At 41.6% G+C, this 20,139-nt stretch overlaps 1 protein-coding gene across 3 annotated transcripts in view; it reads left to right on the top strand.

The window, feature by feature from the left end:
* The window catches only part of POLR2D (RNA polymerase II subunit D), a 616,144-nt gene that overhangs the window by 334,346 nt on the left and 261,659 nt on the right, over positions 1-20,139 (top strand). For 2 of the 3 annotated variants that reach the window (XM_078665582.1, XM_078665583.1), the window contains one exon: positions 6,917-8,736. The exons of the other annotated variant lie outside the window; for it this stretch is intronic. In XM_078665582.1, coding sequence (XP_078521708.1) covers positions 6,917-7,848 — 932 coding nt within the window. In that variant the 3' untranslated portion in view covers positions 7,849-8,736. Of the gene's footprint in view, positions 1-6,916; positions 8,737-20,139 lie in introns of those variants that run through there. 3 annotated transcript variants of the gene reach the window in all.

Here is a 20,139-nt window from a genome sequence, read left to right on the forward strand (position 1 = left end):
GTCCTGTACATTTGCATCCACACAACTGAGACCTGTATTTAATTCTTACCTATGTTTTCCTATGTTCCTTTTGTTCCCTACGCACGGCTCTTGTAAAGCGCTCTGATACCGGTAAGGGTCAAGTTCGCGCTATATAAAACCTTAAAAATAAAATAAGTATTTTTATTAGCAAAGTCAATCACTGTTGTACATTTTAAATCCTGGGTTTCTGCTTCTCCAGACCAAACACTCTTAAAATATACTGCCTACTAGTATCGGTGACCTGTGACTACTACATCTTGTAATCCTCATTGTCTTGTGCAACATTTCCTATAGACTGATTTACACAAATATGATTTATTGGCTTTATATAATGTTTAAGGGATGTAAAGTGCTCTGACACCCTACATTGTTATGAGTAGTGCTATAAAACAATCAATCAGGGGTTTGTAAAGCGCTGATACTCACCTGTGAGGGTCTCTATGCGCTGGGGGGTTGGGGGGCTGCAGAACCGTCTCGGTGTGGAGGTTCAGTCGAATAGCCTGGTCTTGAGGTCCTTCCTGAATTAGGTCAACAATGTGGATTACCGTAGGTGGAGGGGCAGGGTGTTCCAGGTCTTGGCAGAGAGGTAGGAGAAGGATCTTCCTCAGATCCGTGGGACTGAGGCAAGGGAAGTTGGGCAGAGTTGTCTGGCTGCTATGTGGAAAGCGAGGCCGTGGTTCAGATATTCTGGTCCTACATTATGGAGAGCCTTGTATACATGTGTTAAGAACTTGAATGTGATTCTTTTGTTGATTGCGAGCCAGTAGAGTTGTCAGAGGTGTTCTGTTATGTGGCTGCGGCAGGGGATGTCGAGGACCAGGCTGGCTGCAGCATTTTGGACGTTCTGTAGTTTCCTCAGGTGTTTCAGGGGATGCCGGAGTAGCGTGTGTTGCCGTAGTCCAGTCTGCTAATGATGAGTGTGTGGGTGACCCATCTTTCTGGATTCTGTGGGGAGCCAGCTGAAAGTCTTTCGAAGCAGGTGGAGCGTGTAAAAACAGGATAAGGACACTGCATTGATTTGGTATTTCATTAAGAGCGAGGAGTCCTGTATGATTCCGATGTAGCGTGCGTCATCTTTAGGGATTGGAGGGGTTTCTAGTGTGGTGGGCCACCAGGAGTCATCCAAGGCTGAGGGGGTGAGTCCCAGGATGAGTACTTCGGTCTTGTCAGCGTTTAGCCTCAGGCACCAGTCTTTCATCCAGTTAGCGACTGCCTTCAGGCCATTGTGAAGGTTCATTTTGACAGCCGTAGTTTTGTTGGTGAGGGAGATGATCAGCTGGGTGTCGTCATTTTAGGAGACGATGTTGAGTCCATGGATTCTGGTGATGGCTCTGATGGGTGCCATGTGGACGTTGAAGAGGGTCGGGCTCAGGTAGGAGCCATGTGGCACTCTGCAGCTGATCTCTGTAGGGTCTTAGAGGAACGGGGGTAGTCTGATTCACTGTGTCGGCCGGTCAGGAAGAAGTGGATCCAGTCCAGTGCCTTGTCGCGGATGCCGGCGTCGTGGAGTCTCGTGATTAGGGTGTGGTGGGAGATGGTGTTGAATTCGGCAGAGAGGTCCACTAGGATGAGGGCTGTGGTTTTGCCCCAGTCGAGGAGACAGCGGGTATCATATGTGGCAGCAAGGAGTGTGGTCCAGTGCTATGGTTGCTTCAGAAGCCAGTTTGGGAGGTGTCCAGGACGTGGTTTTCTTCGATAAATTTGGAGAGTTGGGCGTTGACGACCTTCTCCATGACCTTGGCTAGGGAAGTGGAGGAAGGATTGGTCTAAAGTTCTTGAGGTCTGTTGGATCGGCGAATGGTTCTTTCAGCAGGGGGTTTATCTCTGCGTGTTTCCAGTCATCAGGGAAGGTGGTGGTTGTGGTGGTTGCGGTGGAGAAGTTGATGGTATGGCGAAACTGTGGAGTAATGGATACGGCTGCTCTATGGAAGATGCGGGACGGGCAAGGATCCGATAGGGCTCCTGAGTGGATGCTCCTTATGGTCTTGAGCGAGTCATCTGTGGTGAGCAGAGTCCAGTTGAGCACGATCTGTTAGGGTGCTGCGTGGTCGCTTGAGGTCGTGGCAGGTGTAGCGACAGGGTCTTTGGTGTTGAAGCTGTCGTAGAGCCCGCCTGATCTTGTGGTGGAAGAAGGTACTGAGTATCTTGCAGAGGTCTTGGGAGGGTGGGACATCTGTGGTCTCGCTGTTGGGCCTGGCGAACTCCTTGATGATGGCGAAGTGTTCTTTGCTGTTTTTGTTGGCATGGATTCTGTCTTGATGTCGAAGTGAGGGAATCAATGGAGAAGGAGGTTCTTTGGGGGGGGGGGGGGGTGGAAGGGGAGGTAAAAAGATTGTTGCACTGAGCGCCACCAGCGCAGAAGCTGGCCCTGACCTGAGGCTGTAGGACTTTCATAGCTGGGCCATGGCAGCTTAACTTTATCTAAAAGCAGCCCTTGAGCCTGCAACCCAAAGAGAAAATGCCAGGGTGGAACGGTGACTCTCCAGACTAAATGAAATGGCCATGCCTTGAAAAGGCTGGAACAAAATTCACTTTAACTATCTAGAATACTTTCAACTGAAATGTACAATCGCTCTAATTAATTAACATTTGTATAAACAAGTGTAGTTAATTAAATCCAATGTGCATCTGAACCAACATCTATTGTACAAAGAATGTATATTTTAACTATTGAATGTGTGCTCACAAAACAAATGTACATCGGAGCAGTATTCACACATCTTATTACCAGGATTCAACTTAACTTGTACCAACTAAACTGACAATGAATATTGCTTCTCCATCATCCGGACTAAATGGACATGGAAAGATAACTCCTTCTGTCTCCTCTGTAGCTCCGCGTGAGCACTGTCCCTCGCCTAATTTATCATGAGTGAATGGCATTAAGGGCGCAGAATACTGAGCTTTAAAAACAAATCTTAAAGATACTGAAATAAAACACATAATAGTGAAATACCATAACCCTAATTAAATCTAAATGAGCACCAATATTCCACGACACGGCTTCCTGGATTATTCAGAAATAGTTAAGATATTCGTGTGATGTGTTTGTGTTTTCCTTTTCCTTTCAATACTTCTGAGACTTGTTTTATGTGTTCTCTCCTACATCTATTGTAACTAATGATAATATGGAAAAAGTTGATGCTAATATGGGAAACGATACATTGATTTATGAGAAAAAAATGATGTCTTTATTATCTCAATTAGCCCGTTGTGAACTCCGCATCAGCTCCGACTCACAAATACATAGTCAGCCAAACAGTGAGACCTAGGGTCAAGGTTATTAATTGATAGGTCACAGGTAGGATGAAATGTAGCCGGCAGACAAACTTAGATCAATCCCACAGATAGGCGCTGACATTGAAGGGTCAAGGGCTATTGGACTCAATAAAACACACATTGCTGGAGGGGTACACATGCTCCTAAAACATCATAAAGTCAGATGCCACATGAGTTATAAACATAAAGCCAATCAGGACACAGCACACGCAGTGATCACACGATCCCCATGCTGAACATCAGGACACGTTATCCACTGGCCACATTGTGTCCATGCAAAGTCAAGGCCCACCTGTATTTTCCATTAGACAATTAATTTATGACTCCGAAGGCAGCAACTTACATTCCTCACCATAAATGGATTGCCGGAAACCTTTAATTACCCACAATGAACTGTGTAATAAAAGTGCTGCAGACCAATTAAATTGAGACAGTTGTCAGACCCTGTGTCTGTAACTGTTCTCCTGCCTGCCTATGTTTAATTAAACAGACTGTTACTGTTTTGCCTAACTTTTCTTGTCTTTTCAGGGTATTTCATGTTCAAGTAGCACTAACTTCTTTGGATACAGTTATTGTTTTTCATTACACAAATATATAATAATTTGTGTTTGTGGTGTTTGGTAAAGCATATATAATGCGATTTTGTACTACTATAAATGCCATAATTCTTATTAGCTGACTGAGTGATACCCATGTTATCAAACTCATAAGGATGAAATGCCCTTGATGGGATTTGAACCCGTACCCTGCAAGTTACACACAGATTAGAAAGGCACAATGGTGGCAATTACAATCCTCTTCTATAAACACGTCAGGATCATGTAAATTAAGCAGAATGATCACTAGAATGTTCTAACTGTAAGCCAATGTCAGAATAAAGCATTTAGGGGCCGATTATGATTTCGGTGAATCCGCATCTTCCGGGCCGGCGGAAGCCACCGCCGGCCCGGAGGATGCGGATTCACCGCTGCGGTGTTGGTAAAGACCCCCCGCCAGATTAGGATGGCTGGGGGGTCATCGGCGGACAGGGAGACCGTCCGCCGCTTTTCCGCCTCGGTCGCCTTCAGACCGCGGCGGAAAAGCTCTAATATGGTGCCGGTGTCTATCAGACACCGCCAGCCATATTAGGATTTGCATTGGGATATGCCTTTCCGCGGCAGCAATGCCGCCACGAAAAGACATACGGTCTTTTCTTTGGGGGCCCGTTGCGGGCCCCCAGGGTGAAGGGGGGGGGGTGGGGGTGCATATGGGGGGTACCTATGGTACCCCCCTGTATTTGCATGCACAAATCGGCAGGCACTCTGGGGTGGCGGACGTCCTCAGGTCCGTTCGCTATCCTAATAGGGCCCTAAGTTTGTTGACGTTTTGTTCAGGCAGGCTCAGATCAGCCTTTCATCCTTCCAAAGTGGGTAAATGGAGTGCCACAGTGTGGGTAATAGTAACATCTGTTTGTATGCCACTTGAAATGCAGAAGTCTGATATTTACTGCTACCTTTTGAGAGGACCTTGCAGCCTCTTCAGCTGTAGTGGGAGTGTCACAGGATACCACCGTGGCTCTTAATTTGTGCATGAAATCGGCAGCTTCCATCCTCGTGGTTTAACACTTGTATCAAGGCTGAGGCATTGCTTGCAATCCTGAAAGTTAGGTAGTAAGACTGTGAACGCCCTTTGAAGGCCCCTCACGAAACATAACAAAAAGAACAAAGGACGATTGTCCACTTGTGAATGACCTGGGGGGGGGGGGGGCGGCTAAGTTCTGATTTGGTGTAAAAACTCTGGGCTCAGTATTGGGGGATCGAGGGATTTCTGCTTAGTGGGTTAACTTGGGGGACACCATGCATGTAGTATTTGTATCAAAAGGAAACATTCACCAGACTCTGGTTTGGCATTTTGTTGCTGGAGCCTCTTTTCGCTGCCTCTAAATCAGTAACATGTTTGATCTTTGCTGCAGACTATCTGCAAAGCAGAAACCAGTATTCTTGACGTTTCTCTCCATTTATTGTGGTTGGAGTAAGGGCAATTCTATCGGCCAGGGACCTCCTGGTTTATATACAGTCACACTCCCAAAAGCCAACCCTTAAACCACTGTGTATTTATTTAAAAAATAAGTAGTCTTTGGTTAAATTGGAACGCAAATAAATTGCGGCAAAGCAATTCTTTATTGTATTACAAGTTGAGTAAAATCGTCGACGTTTATTTCTCCATCCTGGTGAAATGTGATGCTAAAGTGAGTACAGTAGTTTCAAGCTCTTGGCAGCTTTCCAGTACAGTTGAACATCCCTTCCCTCAAGACCAGTATCTTCTCTGAGCTGAAAACTATTCTACTAGTATTAGTGTTTCTCCTCGCTTCCAGACTTTTGATGGATTTTGCCTTTTGATACGGTTAGGCAGAGTATCTTGTTTTTTTAGCTCAAAATGGTTTTATTTCCGAATGTTCTTGCTTAAAATTCCCCGTTTCAATGTGTGGGGTAAATATATTGATTGATTTTCTTTCTAAATCTTCCTCTTATCTGTTCCGTAATATTGACACGACTATTTCTTACTCCACCCATTATCAGTCAATCCATTTTTCCTAGGGACAATTGTCTTATCTATGACTGCATGATTTCTACTCAAAGGGTTACATCTGACCCACCCCCAAGATTCGAAAATTGCTTTTGCCGCCATGTAGTATGTGGATCATTTTCAGCAATTCCCATGTGCTGCAGGACATTTGATGAAGTCTGGATCGTACTGCAGCACACCTTACCTGATAGCATCAGGTACCCCGCAGGCTACACCTCCACTTGTCCACAAGTTTTTGCAGCCCATGCTATTGGCTTAGAAGCCAGCCTGCGCCTTACTCACTCACTGTACTCATCAGTACTGGTGCAGTGCCCAAAAGTTAAAAGTTTTCCATGAGACCTGAGCATTTTGAGAGAGCTTCTTGCACAAGCACCACTGCAGGAGATCAAATCACTTAGATCCATGAACTCACCACACTCTACCTATGCCTAGCCTTGCCTTTTTACCCACACGTCCTTACAGAGCAACAAACTTGCACTGAGTCAAGCATGACATATCGTTTCAATAAAAAAGCCCTACACAATTACCATATTTGGAGAATTTACATTTTCCACACCAGTCGGACTCCTTTTGACTATATCTACAAAGCCCAGCTCCCCGACACTGAACGTGACTAGACGTAACTTGTGGGAAGAAGTTGGTTGGAATATTTAAGCGGAGGTTCTTCCTGCAATGTAGCAGCCTGCAGGTACTATTTCACCCAGTAGATTTGGTGATTAGAGGAACTACTTGAGTGTTCAAGTCTGTGCTGTAATGGTGGCTTGTTGAATCCGGCTGTAGCGTATGGTTGTGATATTGAGTGTCATTGATTGAATTATGGAGACTCTCCTCTTGCATTTACGTTAAAAACAGGTTTCATAAAGGACCGCTGCAGCAGCAGGTTTCTTCAAAAACCATGTGACGTGCTACCTTTTTTTTTTATGGTTCCAAATATTAGCATACTTCCCTCTGATATTTAGAGCTTTATAGAGAACTATCATCTTATCCAATTAAATAAATGATAGTGTAAGATGAACATTATACAATTCATGTTTTTTGTTTTATATTCCAGGTGTTGTACAGCATTTAAAAAATGGACAGGTCTTAAGAGAGAATTACCTCAAGAAACACAAGCTGCTGCCCAACAACTGGACCGCAAAGCACCTGTACATGGAGTCCACTGGGAAGAGTCGAACTCTGCAGAGCGGCCTAGCCCTGCTCTACAGCCTCCTGCCAAAATTTGACTGGAAGAAGATCAACATCCGGCAGCAGTGGAGCACCATATTCTGTGCAGGGAGCTGCGACTGCCCAATGAGGAACCAGTATCTAGAGGAGGAGCAGCGGCGCCAGTACAGCTTCAGAGTGAAGAGCGTCCAGCTGGAGAGGACCTACATGGAAATGGCCAAGGTGGTGGGTGTCCCCACGCGGCAGCTCCGGGCCTCTAACCCCATAGACTCTCTGCTCTGTCATTTTTGCCACAACATCAGCTTCCCATGCACCACAAACGGTTGCATTAGCATGGAGCACTTTAAGGTCATCAAGTCCTTCCAACTGGAGGACGAAAAGGAAAGTCAGGAGAAGCAGCTGTATTATAAGTATGCCTTGATGGCCACATATCCGCTTCTGAACCAGACAGTCGCGCGCATGCAGAGCGTCGCGCAGGGTAGCAAGGACGAGCTGCTCGCGCTTTACTCTGGCCACGACGTCACCATGTCCCCAGTGCTGAGCGCTCTCGGCATCACAGAAGCCAGGTTCCCTCGCTTTGCTGCTAGGTTAGTCTTTGAACTGTGGGGAAACAGGGATAAAAAAGGAGAGCACTTTGTCCGTATTCTGTACAATGGCGAAGATGTGACATTCCAGACCTCCTTCTGCCGACGGGAGAGCCGGCACCCCGGCCAGGCGATGTGCCCGCTAGAGACATTTTCTAAGTTTGTCAAGAGAGACATGTTTAGCATTTTAAACACCACCAATTATTATGATGCCTGTCATCGAAGAGTATTTTGAAAGTATAGATGCAATATTAAGGCCAATCAAACTTAAACAAATAAAAAGTAGAACATTCAAGTCAGGTTACCAATTTGCCCGTGGTACACATTGGTGTAAAGACCAATTTGTGAGAATACAACAAAAGTATCATTTTGTATTGATTTTTTGGGGGCTCTGGACTATCTAGCAAGTAGCTTGTTGTGATCATGTCTTAAATCGCATTTCTATTTTCTTTTATTAATTTTTAGGTGTCTGTCGTAGAACTCAGTCTGTGTCTACTTGGATTCACGTTAGGCCGCGTGCCTAGAAGATTGATTTCAGTTTTAACTATGTTCAAGTTGAAACCAGCCAAGTGTTGTAATTTTTAATGCACCAGCATACCTGTTATCTGTGTTCTCCAACGCCTTAGTTAGTCTTATAAATATGCCATTACTGTATTTACCGACCAGGACTGCTGCTGGAAGTAGTATTACCTTGGCCGAAGTCTGCCACTTCCCCCTTGCAATGCTACTGCATTTGACCTCCTTGTTGTTGGCACCTTAGACAGCAGCTAAGTGTTGTATTAATGTAGCATCAGCCCTGTTGTCCACCATTAACTGCCTTTTTTGAACAGTGGGCAAAACTACTGCAAACTGGATGTCGCTTGAAGAAAACCAGGCCACCTCATTGTTAAAGGGCACAAAAAGAATACTTTATTTTAAATTTGTTTTAATCTTTGAAGCAGCTGGATCTTTAACTGTAAAGAATAATTCCTTCCTTCATTGCCCCCGTGTCTTTTTTGATGCAGCTCTATTGGCGAAGTGACATCCGATAGATTGGACGCATTTAAATGCGAGTCTCATGTTGATGCTCATTTAGGACGTGCTGGAAAAAACCGAGGTGAACAATAAAATAAAGTGAAAGAAACCTACTCGTGTTTCTTTTGAATTACTAGCTTTTTGTTTTGATAAGATAACTGACACCTGTTATTACCGCTGCATAACGCTCCACCCACTTCAAAATGTGTTAATGCAAACTGCTAACACTGAAACTCAAATCAAGAAGACAATGGGGTGACCCTGTGTCCCTCAGAACCTGGGTAATTATTAAAGAGAAAACAATGGTTCTGTCGGGTGTGAAAAACTCATTTCTTGTACACGTAAATCAATTATCTTATTTCTTATATGTAATCCTCACATGTAACACAAAGAACAATTCAATCATAAGGAACACACGAAAAAGAGCAGTTTGAATGGGTAAACAGTCGTTTTTTATAAATTGCATCATTTATCAGTTACCCATGCTTGAATAAAAAGCTGTCAAAACAGGTGCGGTTTCAAGGTGAACAGTGATCAAGTGACATATTGTGCTCAGTGATACGAGTGAGTGCGTAATATGTACAATGTGATTAAAATATGTACAAGGGAAGGGGAAGCCAGACAGAGCAATGACTCTGCTGCTAATCCAAGTTTAATTTCTCGTGCAGAGCCTTGAACTGGACCAGAAGGTAGCGTTGACGTTTCAACCCAATATAAGCACTATTGAGTGGTCATTGCAGGTCTTCATCAGGACAAGGGGGGGGGGGGACAGCCTGTAGATGTAGACAGAAAGTGAGTTAGGCATCTTACAGTGAGTGTGTTCCAAATGCAAACAAAAATTATTTGGCCATGACTCACCTAGTGAAACCAGAGTGAATCCTGAGTAGTGGAACAGAAGGGCTCAGGTCTGCATACTCCAGGCCCCAACACATTTGGTCTAAAGAAAACGGAATGGGTACGCGCTTAAAACTACTGTGCAAGCAGTGTGCTCAAGGAAATTAATTGTGGTGGAAGATAGGGTAGAACACTCACCCAAATGAATGACAAGGGTGTGGGAAGCAAGGGGTTGATTTCGGCTATCCCGAGCAAACAGGGGGCTGCAATGTCAGGCTGGTATTGATGTGGATGCAGGACTCACTTCTTTGTGAAGGGCGAAAAACGGGAAGGAATTAACGTCCTATCTGTGCTCCTCAAATTGGAACATCTCTGTGTTGCAGGTAGTGCTTACCAATCGAGTTCAATAGATTGCTTGGGGGGGGGGGGCCCAATGTCTGGCTGGTGATGAAGTGGATTCGGGACTCACTTCTATATACAGGGTGAAAAACAAGGAGCGATTGGTTTATATCCTGTACACTGAAACTCAAGCTAAATACTTGGATCAGTTGTTGAATGCACCTGTATAAGGTGCAGTCAGTCCCATACCCATATCGGCTAACGTGCATGTTTTGAAATGGACGCAACACATTCAAAACTTTAGCATGCATAATAGGCAGAGCACCGAACATGCAGTGCTAAGTGCATGTGTACTAAAACATTCAGATCTTGTTTGGTGGCTTTAAGTTAACCGCTGAGCAAGCATACTCGAGTTCTAATCCCAGCCCCCCTGTCATCCCCTATTTCACCAGTGTTCGTGGCCCTATGCAAATCATTCTAAATTGGTGTTCTAGTTATCTGCAAATAATTGACAGCCTCCAGAAACAAGCAATACATGAGTTATATATATATATATATATATATATATATATATATATATTCACTGAAAAAACCATAGGTTATAGACCATATATAGTTAGGAATTAGCATTTACAAAACCTTGAAAATTCACTGAAAAAACCATAGGTTATAGACCATATATAGTTAGGAATTAGCATTTAAAAAACCTTATTTTACTCACACAAAACCATTGAAATTCCATATATAGTTAGTTGCACTAACTATATATCGCGCACCCGCAATCCACTGCTGATCATGTCACATATTACATCATTCATGACATGGTCAGTGACATCACTGATGACATCACTGATGACATCTCAAATGACATCACTGATGACTACATCCAGTGACTGTATAATTCTGTAAAGTTAAAATATGTCTTACATATTGAAGAATGAGTGGATGTATAAGTGTCTTGATGAAGGATTTAGTAGGGGCATGGCTGACTGTATGAGTGACTGATTAAATGTGTCTCACTGAGTGCATGGGTTAGTGACTAAACTGTCTTAATTTGTGCATCATTATGTCTGTTGTTCTGTAAACTGCTGCATGTGTTGATCATTAGCTATATGATTAACTGTATGGGTTATTGATTGGTTGCCAAAGCATTTGTATGGGAGACTGAGTGTGTGTGTGGGTGGCTGGGAGGTGTATGACTCTCTGCATAGATGTGTGAGCAGTTGATTGACTAGATGTATGGGTTCAAAAGTGCATGTGGAAACAGCTGTATGGCCGGTTGACTGTGTGCATGAGTGTATTGGTGAGTGAATGGATATCTCAGTGCTACATGTCAAAGTAAGTACATATGTAAAACACAGTACATGTGAAAGTTGACATATATAAATAACTGTGCATAAGAGCCAGTGAATGTGTGAGTGGCTGTATGGATTATTGTGAACTTGTATCAGGGATTGTATAACAGAGTAAATATGTTTTAGTATATGTTTGAATAAGTAAGGTGTGTATAACTGTATAGTTGAGGAAATGGAGGTGTGATTGATTCTTTGCATGACTGACTAAGTGTCTGAGTAACTCCATGGATGAGTGACAGTCTATGAGTGTCTGTTTACACTGAGTGTATCTAAGGTTATATTAGAGTCTGAAGAGGTTCATCGTATTATCACATGAATGATGTCATCAGTGATGTGATCAGTAATGTCAAATGAGATGTCATCAGTGATGTAATCAGTGATGTCATTTGAGATGTCATCAGTGATGTCATCAGTGATGTCATTTGAGATGTCATCAGTGATGTCATCAGTGATGTCACTGACCATGTCATGAATGATGTAATATGTGACATGATCAGCAGTGGATTGCGGGTGCGCGATATATAGTTAGTGCAACTAACTATATATGGAATTTCAATGGTTTTGTGTGAGTAAAATAAGGTTTTTTAAATGCTAATTCCTAACTATATATGGTCTATAACCTATGGTTTTTTCAGTGAATTTTCAAGGTTTTGTAAATGCTAATTCCTAACTATATATGGTCTATAACCTATGGTTTTTTCAGTGAATTTCATTGGTTTTTTAAAAGCTAATATCTATAGCTGTAAAATGTATTCTTCTTTAAATCCAAAAATATATTTTATATGTTTATTAATAATTTTTTTTTAATATTTTTTTTGTTTCGCTCCCGGTCCGCGAACCGGGAAGCTTCCCGTTAGCTCAATTCGATTCCGCGATCCGGTCCGCGAACCGGTAACAAATCAACATAGTTACGGTATCGCGTTGCAGCGTAATGCGTCTTATGACGTACTGCGTTAGCGCACCCGGAAGTGCCCCGGGGCGCGGACCGAGGCGCGAAACGCAACTCCCCGGAAGCGATCCGCGGCGCGAAAGCGCGACGTATCGCGTTGCCGCGAAATGCGTCTTGTGACGTACTGCGTTAGCGCACCCGGAAGTGTCCCCGGGCGCGGACCGAGGCGCGAAGCGCAGCGAACCGGAAGCTAACCGGGGAGCGTTCCGCAGCGCGTAACATGAAAGTTAGAGTCATGTGACTTGTTAATAAAGCTTTTCATTGGTTCATTTCACTTTTAGTTTCATAATTATGGAAGGCTAGGTCAGGTGACCTAAAAATAACACTTTTCATTGGTTGAGAAGTATTGTTTTTTCCAAATGATGAAAACCCCTCCTTCTTTCCTCACTCTGACTTTCATCATTGTGAGAGGAAGACCTTTATTAATACTTGAGAAATGACTTCAGTACTTGCTTCAGCTGGTGCACCCCCACCACCACCTCCACCTCCTCATGGGAAGAGAGGACCACCTCCCCAGGTGATCACCAACACAGAGGAGGAAGAGGAAGAACTAGAGGAAGAGGAGAGAGAAGAATCACAGTTCTTGGAAGAGGTGCCCCGGGTTTCCCATAGGAAAGCCAGTTTCATCTGGCAGTTTTATTCAATCCCTCCAGGGCAAAAGAAAGTGAATGCGAGGTATGTGACCTGCCTCATCTGCAAAGAGAAATTATCAAGAGGGACTGATAAAAAGTATAGCTATGGGAACTATACCATGCATCGGCACATGACCAGGAAGCATCCACTTAATTACAGCCGGGCGGAAATACGGGATATGGAACAAAACCCAACAGCAACTCCTGTGGCCAGGTCAACATCGTCAATATCATTGACACCAGCAGAGGCACGGGAAACTGTGCCAAACATCCAAGAGAATTTTGGGCACATGAAACATACTTGTATGCACTGTGGTGCGTTGATATCATGTGGTAACATGAGTATTAATGCCATCAACCTGGCTTATGACAATCATAATTGCCCTAACCGCCCCCAGTAATTTTTTTTTGCTCCTGTTGAGCCCTTTTCAACGCCTGTTTTTTGTTGTCCCCCCCCCAAAAAAAACCCAAAAAAAATATAAAATCGTTCAAAAAATACAAAAAAAACAAAAAATGTTCAAAAAATACAAAAAAAATATAAAACAACAAAAATATAAAAAAAAAAGTTCTTTTCAGAACTACCTTCCCTTTCCAAAAAAATTGCTAGAATGTTTAGCACTCTGGCAAGCTCTATTTCTTTTGGTTCGCTTCCGGTTTAGCTTCCCGGTACGCGTACCGGGAGCTAACCAAAAAAAAAACTTTTTAAAAAAAAAGAGTAAGTATAAGGAAAGTAAACAGAGAGTGATGTTTCAAGAAAGACAGCTATAGGGAGTAAAGAAGAGATACTATTTAATAGATCTATTTACCAAAGAACAGACAGAAGATGGTATAATTGTGAAAAACAAAATAGATAACGAAGTGAAAGAAAAACAAGCATTGGCATAGCCAATAGGTATCGACTTTTGGACCTTCTAAGTCTTTAGTTATGCAGCATAATATCCTTGGTGCAGCAACATCAACTGTTGCATGGCTAAACACGTATAAGGTCCCAAAGGCGAGACCTATTGTCTATGCCAATGCTTGTTTCTTAAGTAGAATTGCAATACGTATGGCTCTTCCATGTAAAAAAATCTTATCTTGTGCTCTAAAGATTGCTAAAGTCTCGACAGAGAACAGGCTAGATTGTAAGTAGGGTAAATTGCGCTTGGTGATCTGTTTGAGGGAGCGTCTGCTTTGCCTGGTGTCTTTGGAGAGCAATTTTGATTGTTATACTGGACAATATAGCCCTAATGTAAATAACATAGGGGCATATTATCAACATAGGCAATAAAAGTTTTGCAGCTTTTATAGGCAGAAATGTGTCGCTAAAGCTGCTTTTGCGGCAGAAAACTGCCGCTAAAGCCGCTTTTGCACCAGTTTTCTGCCAATAAAAAGAGCAATAATTTTATTGGCTGCATTCATAATATGCCCCTTAGTGTGCTTCAACTACACAGAGAAAGCATTATGAACAAATAGTGATACAGTGATCAGTCAAAGACACTAAGAGTAATAGAGACGGAGTGAGTGAACAAGAGTGAGGAACTATGAGAAGAGAGGGACTGAGAAAAAAAGTGGAAGGAGTTGAGTAAGTAGGTAATAGAGAAAGGAATGAGGGAAGTAGCAAAGGCAGGAAACTGAGGATTAAAGAAATGAAGCAGTGGAACTAATAGTAGTTCAATGTGATAGAAATGTAACGAAAAGAGTACAAAATACTTACCTTATAATTGTCGTTAAATTCCTCACTTTTTATTTTTATACTTTCAATCTGTGAAAGAGAGAACAAACATTTGAAAAATATAAAAACATGTATTGAAAAATTACAAAAGACAAGGGCAAAGATTGAAGGACAAACAGTTTTTCAATAACTTTGACACTTACAGAAGCTACACAGTCCTAAAGATATACATTTTAAAGTAACACTATCTTGATGCAGATGAAGTGAGGCCTATCTTAAAACATGGTGCATCTTTTGCATTGCTGTTGTCTCAGAAAAGTGTCGCAAGACACTAAAATTTAAAATAATTGCTTCAGGATGCCAATAAGATGTCTACTATCCAGAGTTTTGTTTCAGGTGAGGCCTACTCAGGGTTGCAGATGAAATTTCGAGTTGTTGAAGAGAATAGAAGACATAATACATGTGAAGGTCTACCAATGAAGTGAGTCATGTCCACTGCAATGTTCAACAAAGTCCAAACCTCCTATGTTTCCCTGGACAGACCTAAACTTGATCTGCACAATGTGATTCGTAATGATAGGAAACACAGGTGATGTAATTGAAATACATGCAATTTATTTTGCTCATTTCACAATCACATCACTTCTGTTTCCTTTGCTTAGGTATCTCATTGTGCAGATGTAGTCTAGCATATCAAAGAATACGCAGAAGTGCAGCACTGCATGCAACAACTTTGACACTTACAGAAGCCTCACCTTCTCCATGCCTTCTACACAGTTCTACATATACATCATAAATGGAAACATTACAGAATTAATTATACATGTTAAATGGTTTATTTTTGCTGTTCTCAGAATGTATCAAAATTCACTAAAAACAGTGACTTGAAGGTATTCATCATGTAACAGCGGGGAAAAAAAAACACAATCAAAATGATTGTGTTTAAAAAACCCATACAAGATCAGAAATCAAAAATCAGAACTCCTTAAAGTTAACTTACTTTCCATGACGTCCAAGGATGTCCTATGAATAGCTTATACTCTTTTGTGCTGTTATTACTTTCAGCCCACCAGTTTCTGAAAGAAAATCTCCATCGTTTTTAAAAACATGTTACATACAATAAATGACTTCTTGCTCTCTACCACAAGATTCCACAAGGCCAAATTTTGTCAGAGCCATGTATAACTCTTGGATTTCTTGTTAGCCAATCCCATCATTTGGCATTCCCGCAACTTTCAGAATTAAAATGTTGAAGATCATTTTCACAATCCTGGAATAGTAATATCTTCCCATTCTTGCTCAGTCATGTTCTACATTTCGTATGACACTGATACTGCTTAATATGAAGCAGACTTACACTACCTCTATGAGTACTACAATTATTTAATTCTCTACATCACTTTTAATCACAAAGTAATGTAAAACAGTAGACAGCATTGCAGACTTACATTCCCTCTACTCCATGTTTTGATTGGCTGCTTTAATTAGCTTATGAAAAGAAACAGTTTTTCTGAACTCATTTAAACTGCACATACATGTCCATGATGTCCAATCCTATGATTAGAAGTTATGTCTCTGAACTACACTTATCCTCAAGGCCAAATTGTGTAGGAGCCATTAGAACTTCTTGAAATTCCACAGATCATATCCCGAGATTATTTTCCTAAAATTTTGGTTTTAAAAACACCAGGTAAGAGTTTTTAAGGTCATACGGCAATTTTTTTTTGAAAATTACAACAGAATCATTACAGAATGACCAGCCATTTCTAGACTTTAAATAAGCTGTGTAATGTCCTGATGATATTGAAGGGCCGTCATGATATATAATTGCTGTAGTTACAAAAGTCCTTCCTGATATTGACAACTGCGAAGCTACAAAAATTTTTATTAAAGTTGTCAATTTTGTTCCATCAGGCCTACATCGTTGGAACATTAAAATGATGTACTGGCCATATGTTCGTATAAATAATGTGGACATCATTTCAGATTTACATTGGCTACACTCCATGTTGTGATTAGCAGCTTTTACTAGCTTATTAAAGGAGACTGATTTACTGTCTGGCAAAGTTAAATATACAAATCTTTCTGAGTCTACACTAGTAGTACTTGATACCATACAGTTCTCGCAGTCATGCTGCCATTGATAAGAAAGCCCAAACAGCTGATCTACATCTACACCTTCAGCATGTAATACATGAAGCATATACATTAAAAACTCCTGACAATCTTGCTGAATATTTTGAGAGAATTGTGTTTGGCCTGAACATCTATCTAACAGATTTCTAATTTCAGACACACTTTCTATGTTTCTTCTATCAGTGGTACATTTCTCTAACACAGAATTTAACAAACTGCAAAATCTTTGATCAGAATTGACCACAATCTCTTCTTTTACATTTTTTAGAGAAAACAAAACATTAATTACTACATTAGCATAGCAGTTGACACCAGAACTGTTTTCAAACTGAAAACCAACAACATCTTCAACAGAATCCTCTTTGTTTCTGCTTGTAATTTTAGGTTCATTCACTTTTTGTCTTTTTGCTACAACCTGCCCAGTATTGTTCTCATTTCTTCGTTTCCGGCCTACCAGACGTTTCTCAAACAAAGGAAACTGAGGCAAATGTGGCGCATACTCTCTTCTTAACCTATTGTATTCCTTAACACAATCTAGATCTGCACAAATGTTTCTGACATCACAGTCAATCAAGTACAATCCCGATAAAGTTCTAACTCGTGACAATGCCACATATGCCATACCCTCCTTGAACACAGAACTGCCAATATTCACCAATGCAGTGTCTACACTTAAACCTTGCGATTTATGAATTGTCACCGCATATGCCAAGCAAACAGGGAACTGCTTACGGCGAACATATAAGTCTTTTACAAGCAAAAATCTAGCAGAACAACGAGCAATTAGCTGTACTTCCTCAATGCCATCAAATTTAATTTTTAAAAATTCAATTCCATCTCTATTTCTGTATTTCACAAAATCAACAACATTACCCATTGATCCATTTACCAGACCTCTTTCAACATGTAAATTCCTTCTTAAAATTATACGGCAGTTCAAGCACACATTCAGAGTCTTTTCAAAACCTGCAGTTTTAGATATACTCTTCTCTAATGAATCCAATTTTGTTTTCAGATTCTCAGACAAAATAATTGTTGATCCCATATGCTCTACTCTATCAATAGCTTCCACTTTCACAATCTCTTGCTTTTCTAAATGCAACATTTTGTTGTTAAATTTTGCACATTCTGCAAGAGTTGGCATCAAACATATTCCAGATTTCTTATCAGTAATTTTCTGAAAAATATTCTCAGGCACAACATCTTGTTCTGGATATAAATTTGACAGTAATCGTGCATGTAAAGCTTCTTTCCCATGCTCGGTCACTTTTCCAATTCTAACATCTTGTAGAATAGTCTTGTAAACTTCATCCTTTGCCTGACGCATATTTTCATGCAGTTCAGCATAATTGAAGTTTAACCATATATTGACGTTGCCAATGCTGCCTAGGCACTTCCTGGTATCTTCATGCGTGAGCATTTTGAACACAGGTTGCCCTTTCACTGGTGTCAGCTGCAGAAGATCTCCAAAAACAATGATGTGTTTGCCACCGAATAACACATCATACTCTGTTTTGAGAACTTCTTGCATCCTCAAATGCACAAAGGCAAGCATGACATTGGAAACCATGCTTACTTCGTCAATGATAAGAAGTTTCATTTTCCTCAAGATTCTTGAAACTTCAAAACAAGCATCTCCAGATAGCTTGTGATATTCTAATTTGTTGTCATGCTCCACTGGCAGCATCAGTAAACGATGTAAAGTAATCCCTTTAATATTATGTGCTGCCAGTCCAGTTGGAGCAGTGACAACACAAGACAGTGATGACTCTGTCCTTTCCTGCAAATAGCATGAAATTGCTTTAATGAGGAAACTTTTTCCAGTTCCCGCTTCTCCACTCACGTACAGTCGGACAGGCTTCAACGACGTACATGAGCACTCTTTCTTATCATGACTTAATCCATGATCAATTTGCATGGTAACTTCGTCATATATTTTCCTCTGCTCAACGTTGAGTTGCCTTTCCAACTCTTCTAAGTTAACCGCATCCTCTTGAGCATGTGCCATGGCTCTTTCCACCTCATTCATAGCAGTGGCAGCTTCATTTTCAATAAGAGGTCCTCCTAGTGGATCCTGACTCAATGAAGCAGAACTCTGACTGTCCTGAGAACTGTCTCTGGCAATCTCGGCTGCAATCGTTGCTTCCTGCTCAATTTCCGCATTCAACATTTCTACATATTTGGGAAAAGCAGGACATTCTATGGTCTCCTTGGCGGCATTGAAAGAGTCTTCGTAACAGAGGAAATCTCCAAGCAGTTCCTCTTCTGCACGCCAAGGCTTGAAAAGTTGCAAAAGTGCTAAATAGAAAAACTCCTTTTTTTCAGGAGATTCGCCACTCAATTTTCGATGGTTTATCAAGTGGCATTTTCTTTGCTTGACCAGACATCCCTCACTTCCTATTACAGCATACACTCCTTTCTCAGTATCTTCTTTGATGTTCCTCTTGAACATGTAATTTTGCAGAACCTCATACAGACAAACATTCTCTAGGTGACTGCTTCGATTTGGATAATATGTATCCAACATGTTTGTCTTCAAAATGTCGGTACTGTTTGGCTCCTTTTCCGCCAAATACTCAATTTCCCGCACAGGTTTGAGAACTCGATTACGCGTTGCAGCAAGACCAAGACTCGCCCAAACGATACTCCTGGACTTGGCATAGAGACTTGCTGAAGACAACCGGTCAGAACATTCGTACGCTCCGATTTCTCGATGCGACAACATCTTCAGACTGAAACTGTACAACTTCTTGCTGAGGCTCTTTTCATGGGAAATGTCCTCCCACATATCCTTCAATTCTGTCTTCTCTTTTTTGGTGATATACGACGTCACATACCGAGCCACAGCCATACAGTTATCAGCCACAAACTGTATATCCATGTTAGCATTCCACATGGACAAAATCACCGGGTTGTAGTCGTTGATATACTTGGACTCTTCGTTCCTCTTCAAATTGTAAGTGTTTTTAGGTGATTTCTTCATCACATTATGTCGCAGCGAAGACATCAAACTGTTTACTCTTCCTTTAGAAATCACCGGTCGTGGGAAGCCGAAACGACATTTGGTGTAGAACTTGTCTTTGTTTCGGAATTTACGACGGCAGTACTTTCCACATCGATGGCTTTGGAAACGCAGAACTTTTTCTCTTAGGCTTTTCTTCTCCTTTGCGTTTGGAACAGCACACGTAGAATACTGTTGGATGAAACTCATCACTGAGTCTTCTGGATCCGTTCCAAATTTAGGTGCATCCTTGATCCACAGCAACATATGTATATGAGGAGCTCCTCTTGCTTGGTACTCCTTTCTCCAGAAGAAATCCAACACCTCTCCAAGAGGTGGATTCTTCTTATTCATGATGAAAGACATCATAGCTTCAAATCTATGATTGAAGTACCTACATACATTGACTGGATCCAAAGAGCACAGTTCTCCGGGTGTCTTGAATTCGATGTTTTCTACGTTAGCATTTGCCTCTCGTAGAAATTGAAGTAAGTCTTCCCAGCCATACTCGGCACAACTCAGAGTGAGGAACCATGTGGGAGTACCTAAGTTCCTCAGCATACATTTTAAATCACCATGACGACGGTACCAGTACTCATTAGTACCACGCTG

The sequence above is a fragment of the Lissotriton helveticus genome, chromosome 11 (assembly GCF_964261635.1).
Source record: "Lissotriton helveticus chromosome 11, aLisHel1.1, whole genome shotgun sequence".
Classification (NCBI taxonomy): Eukaryota; Metazoa; Chordata; class Amphibia; order Caudata; family Salamandridae; genus Lissotriton; species Lissotriton helveticus.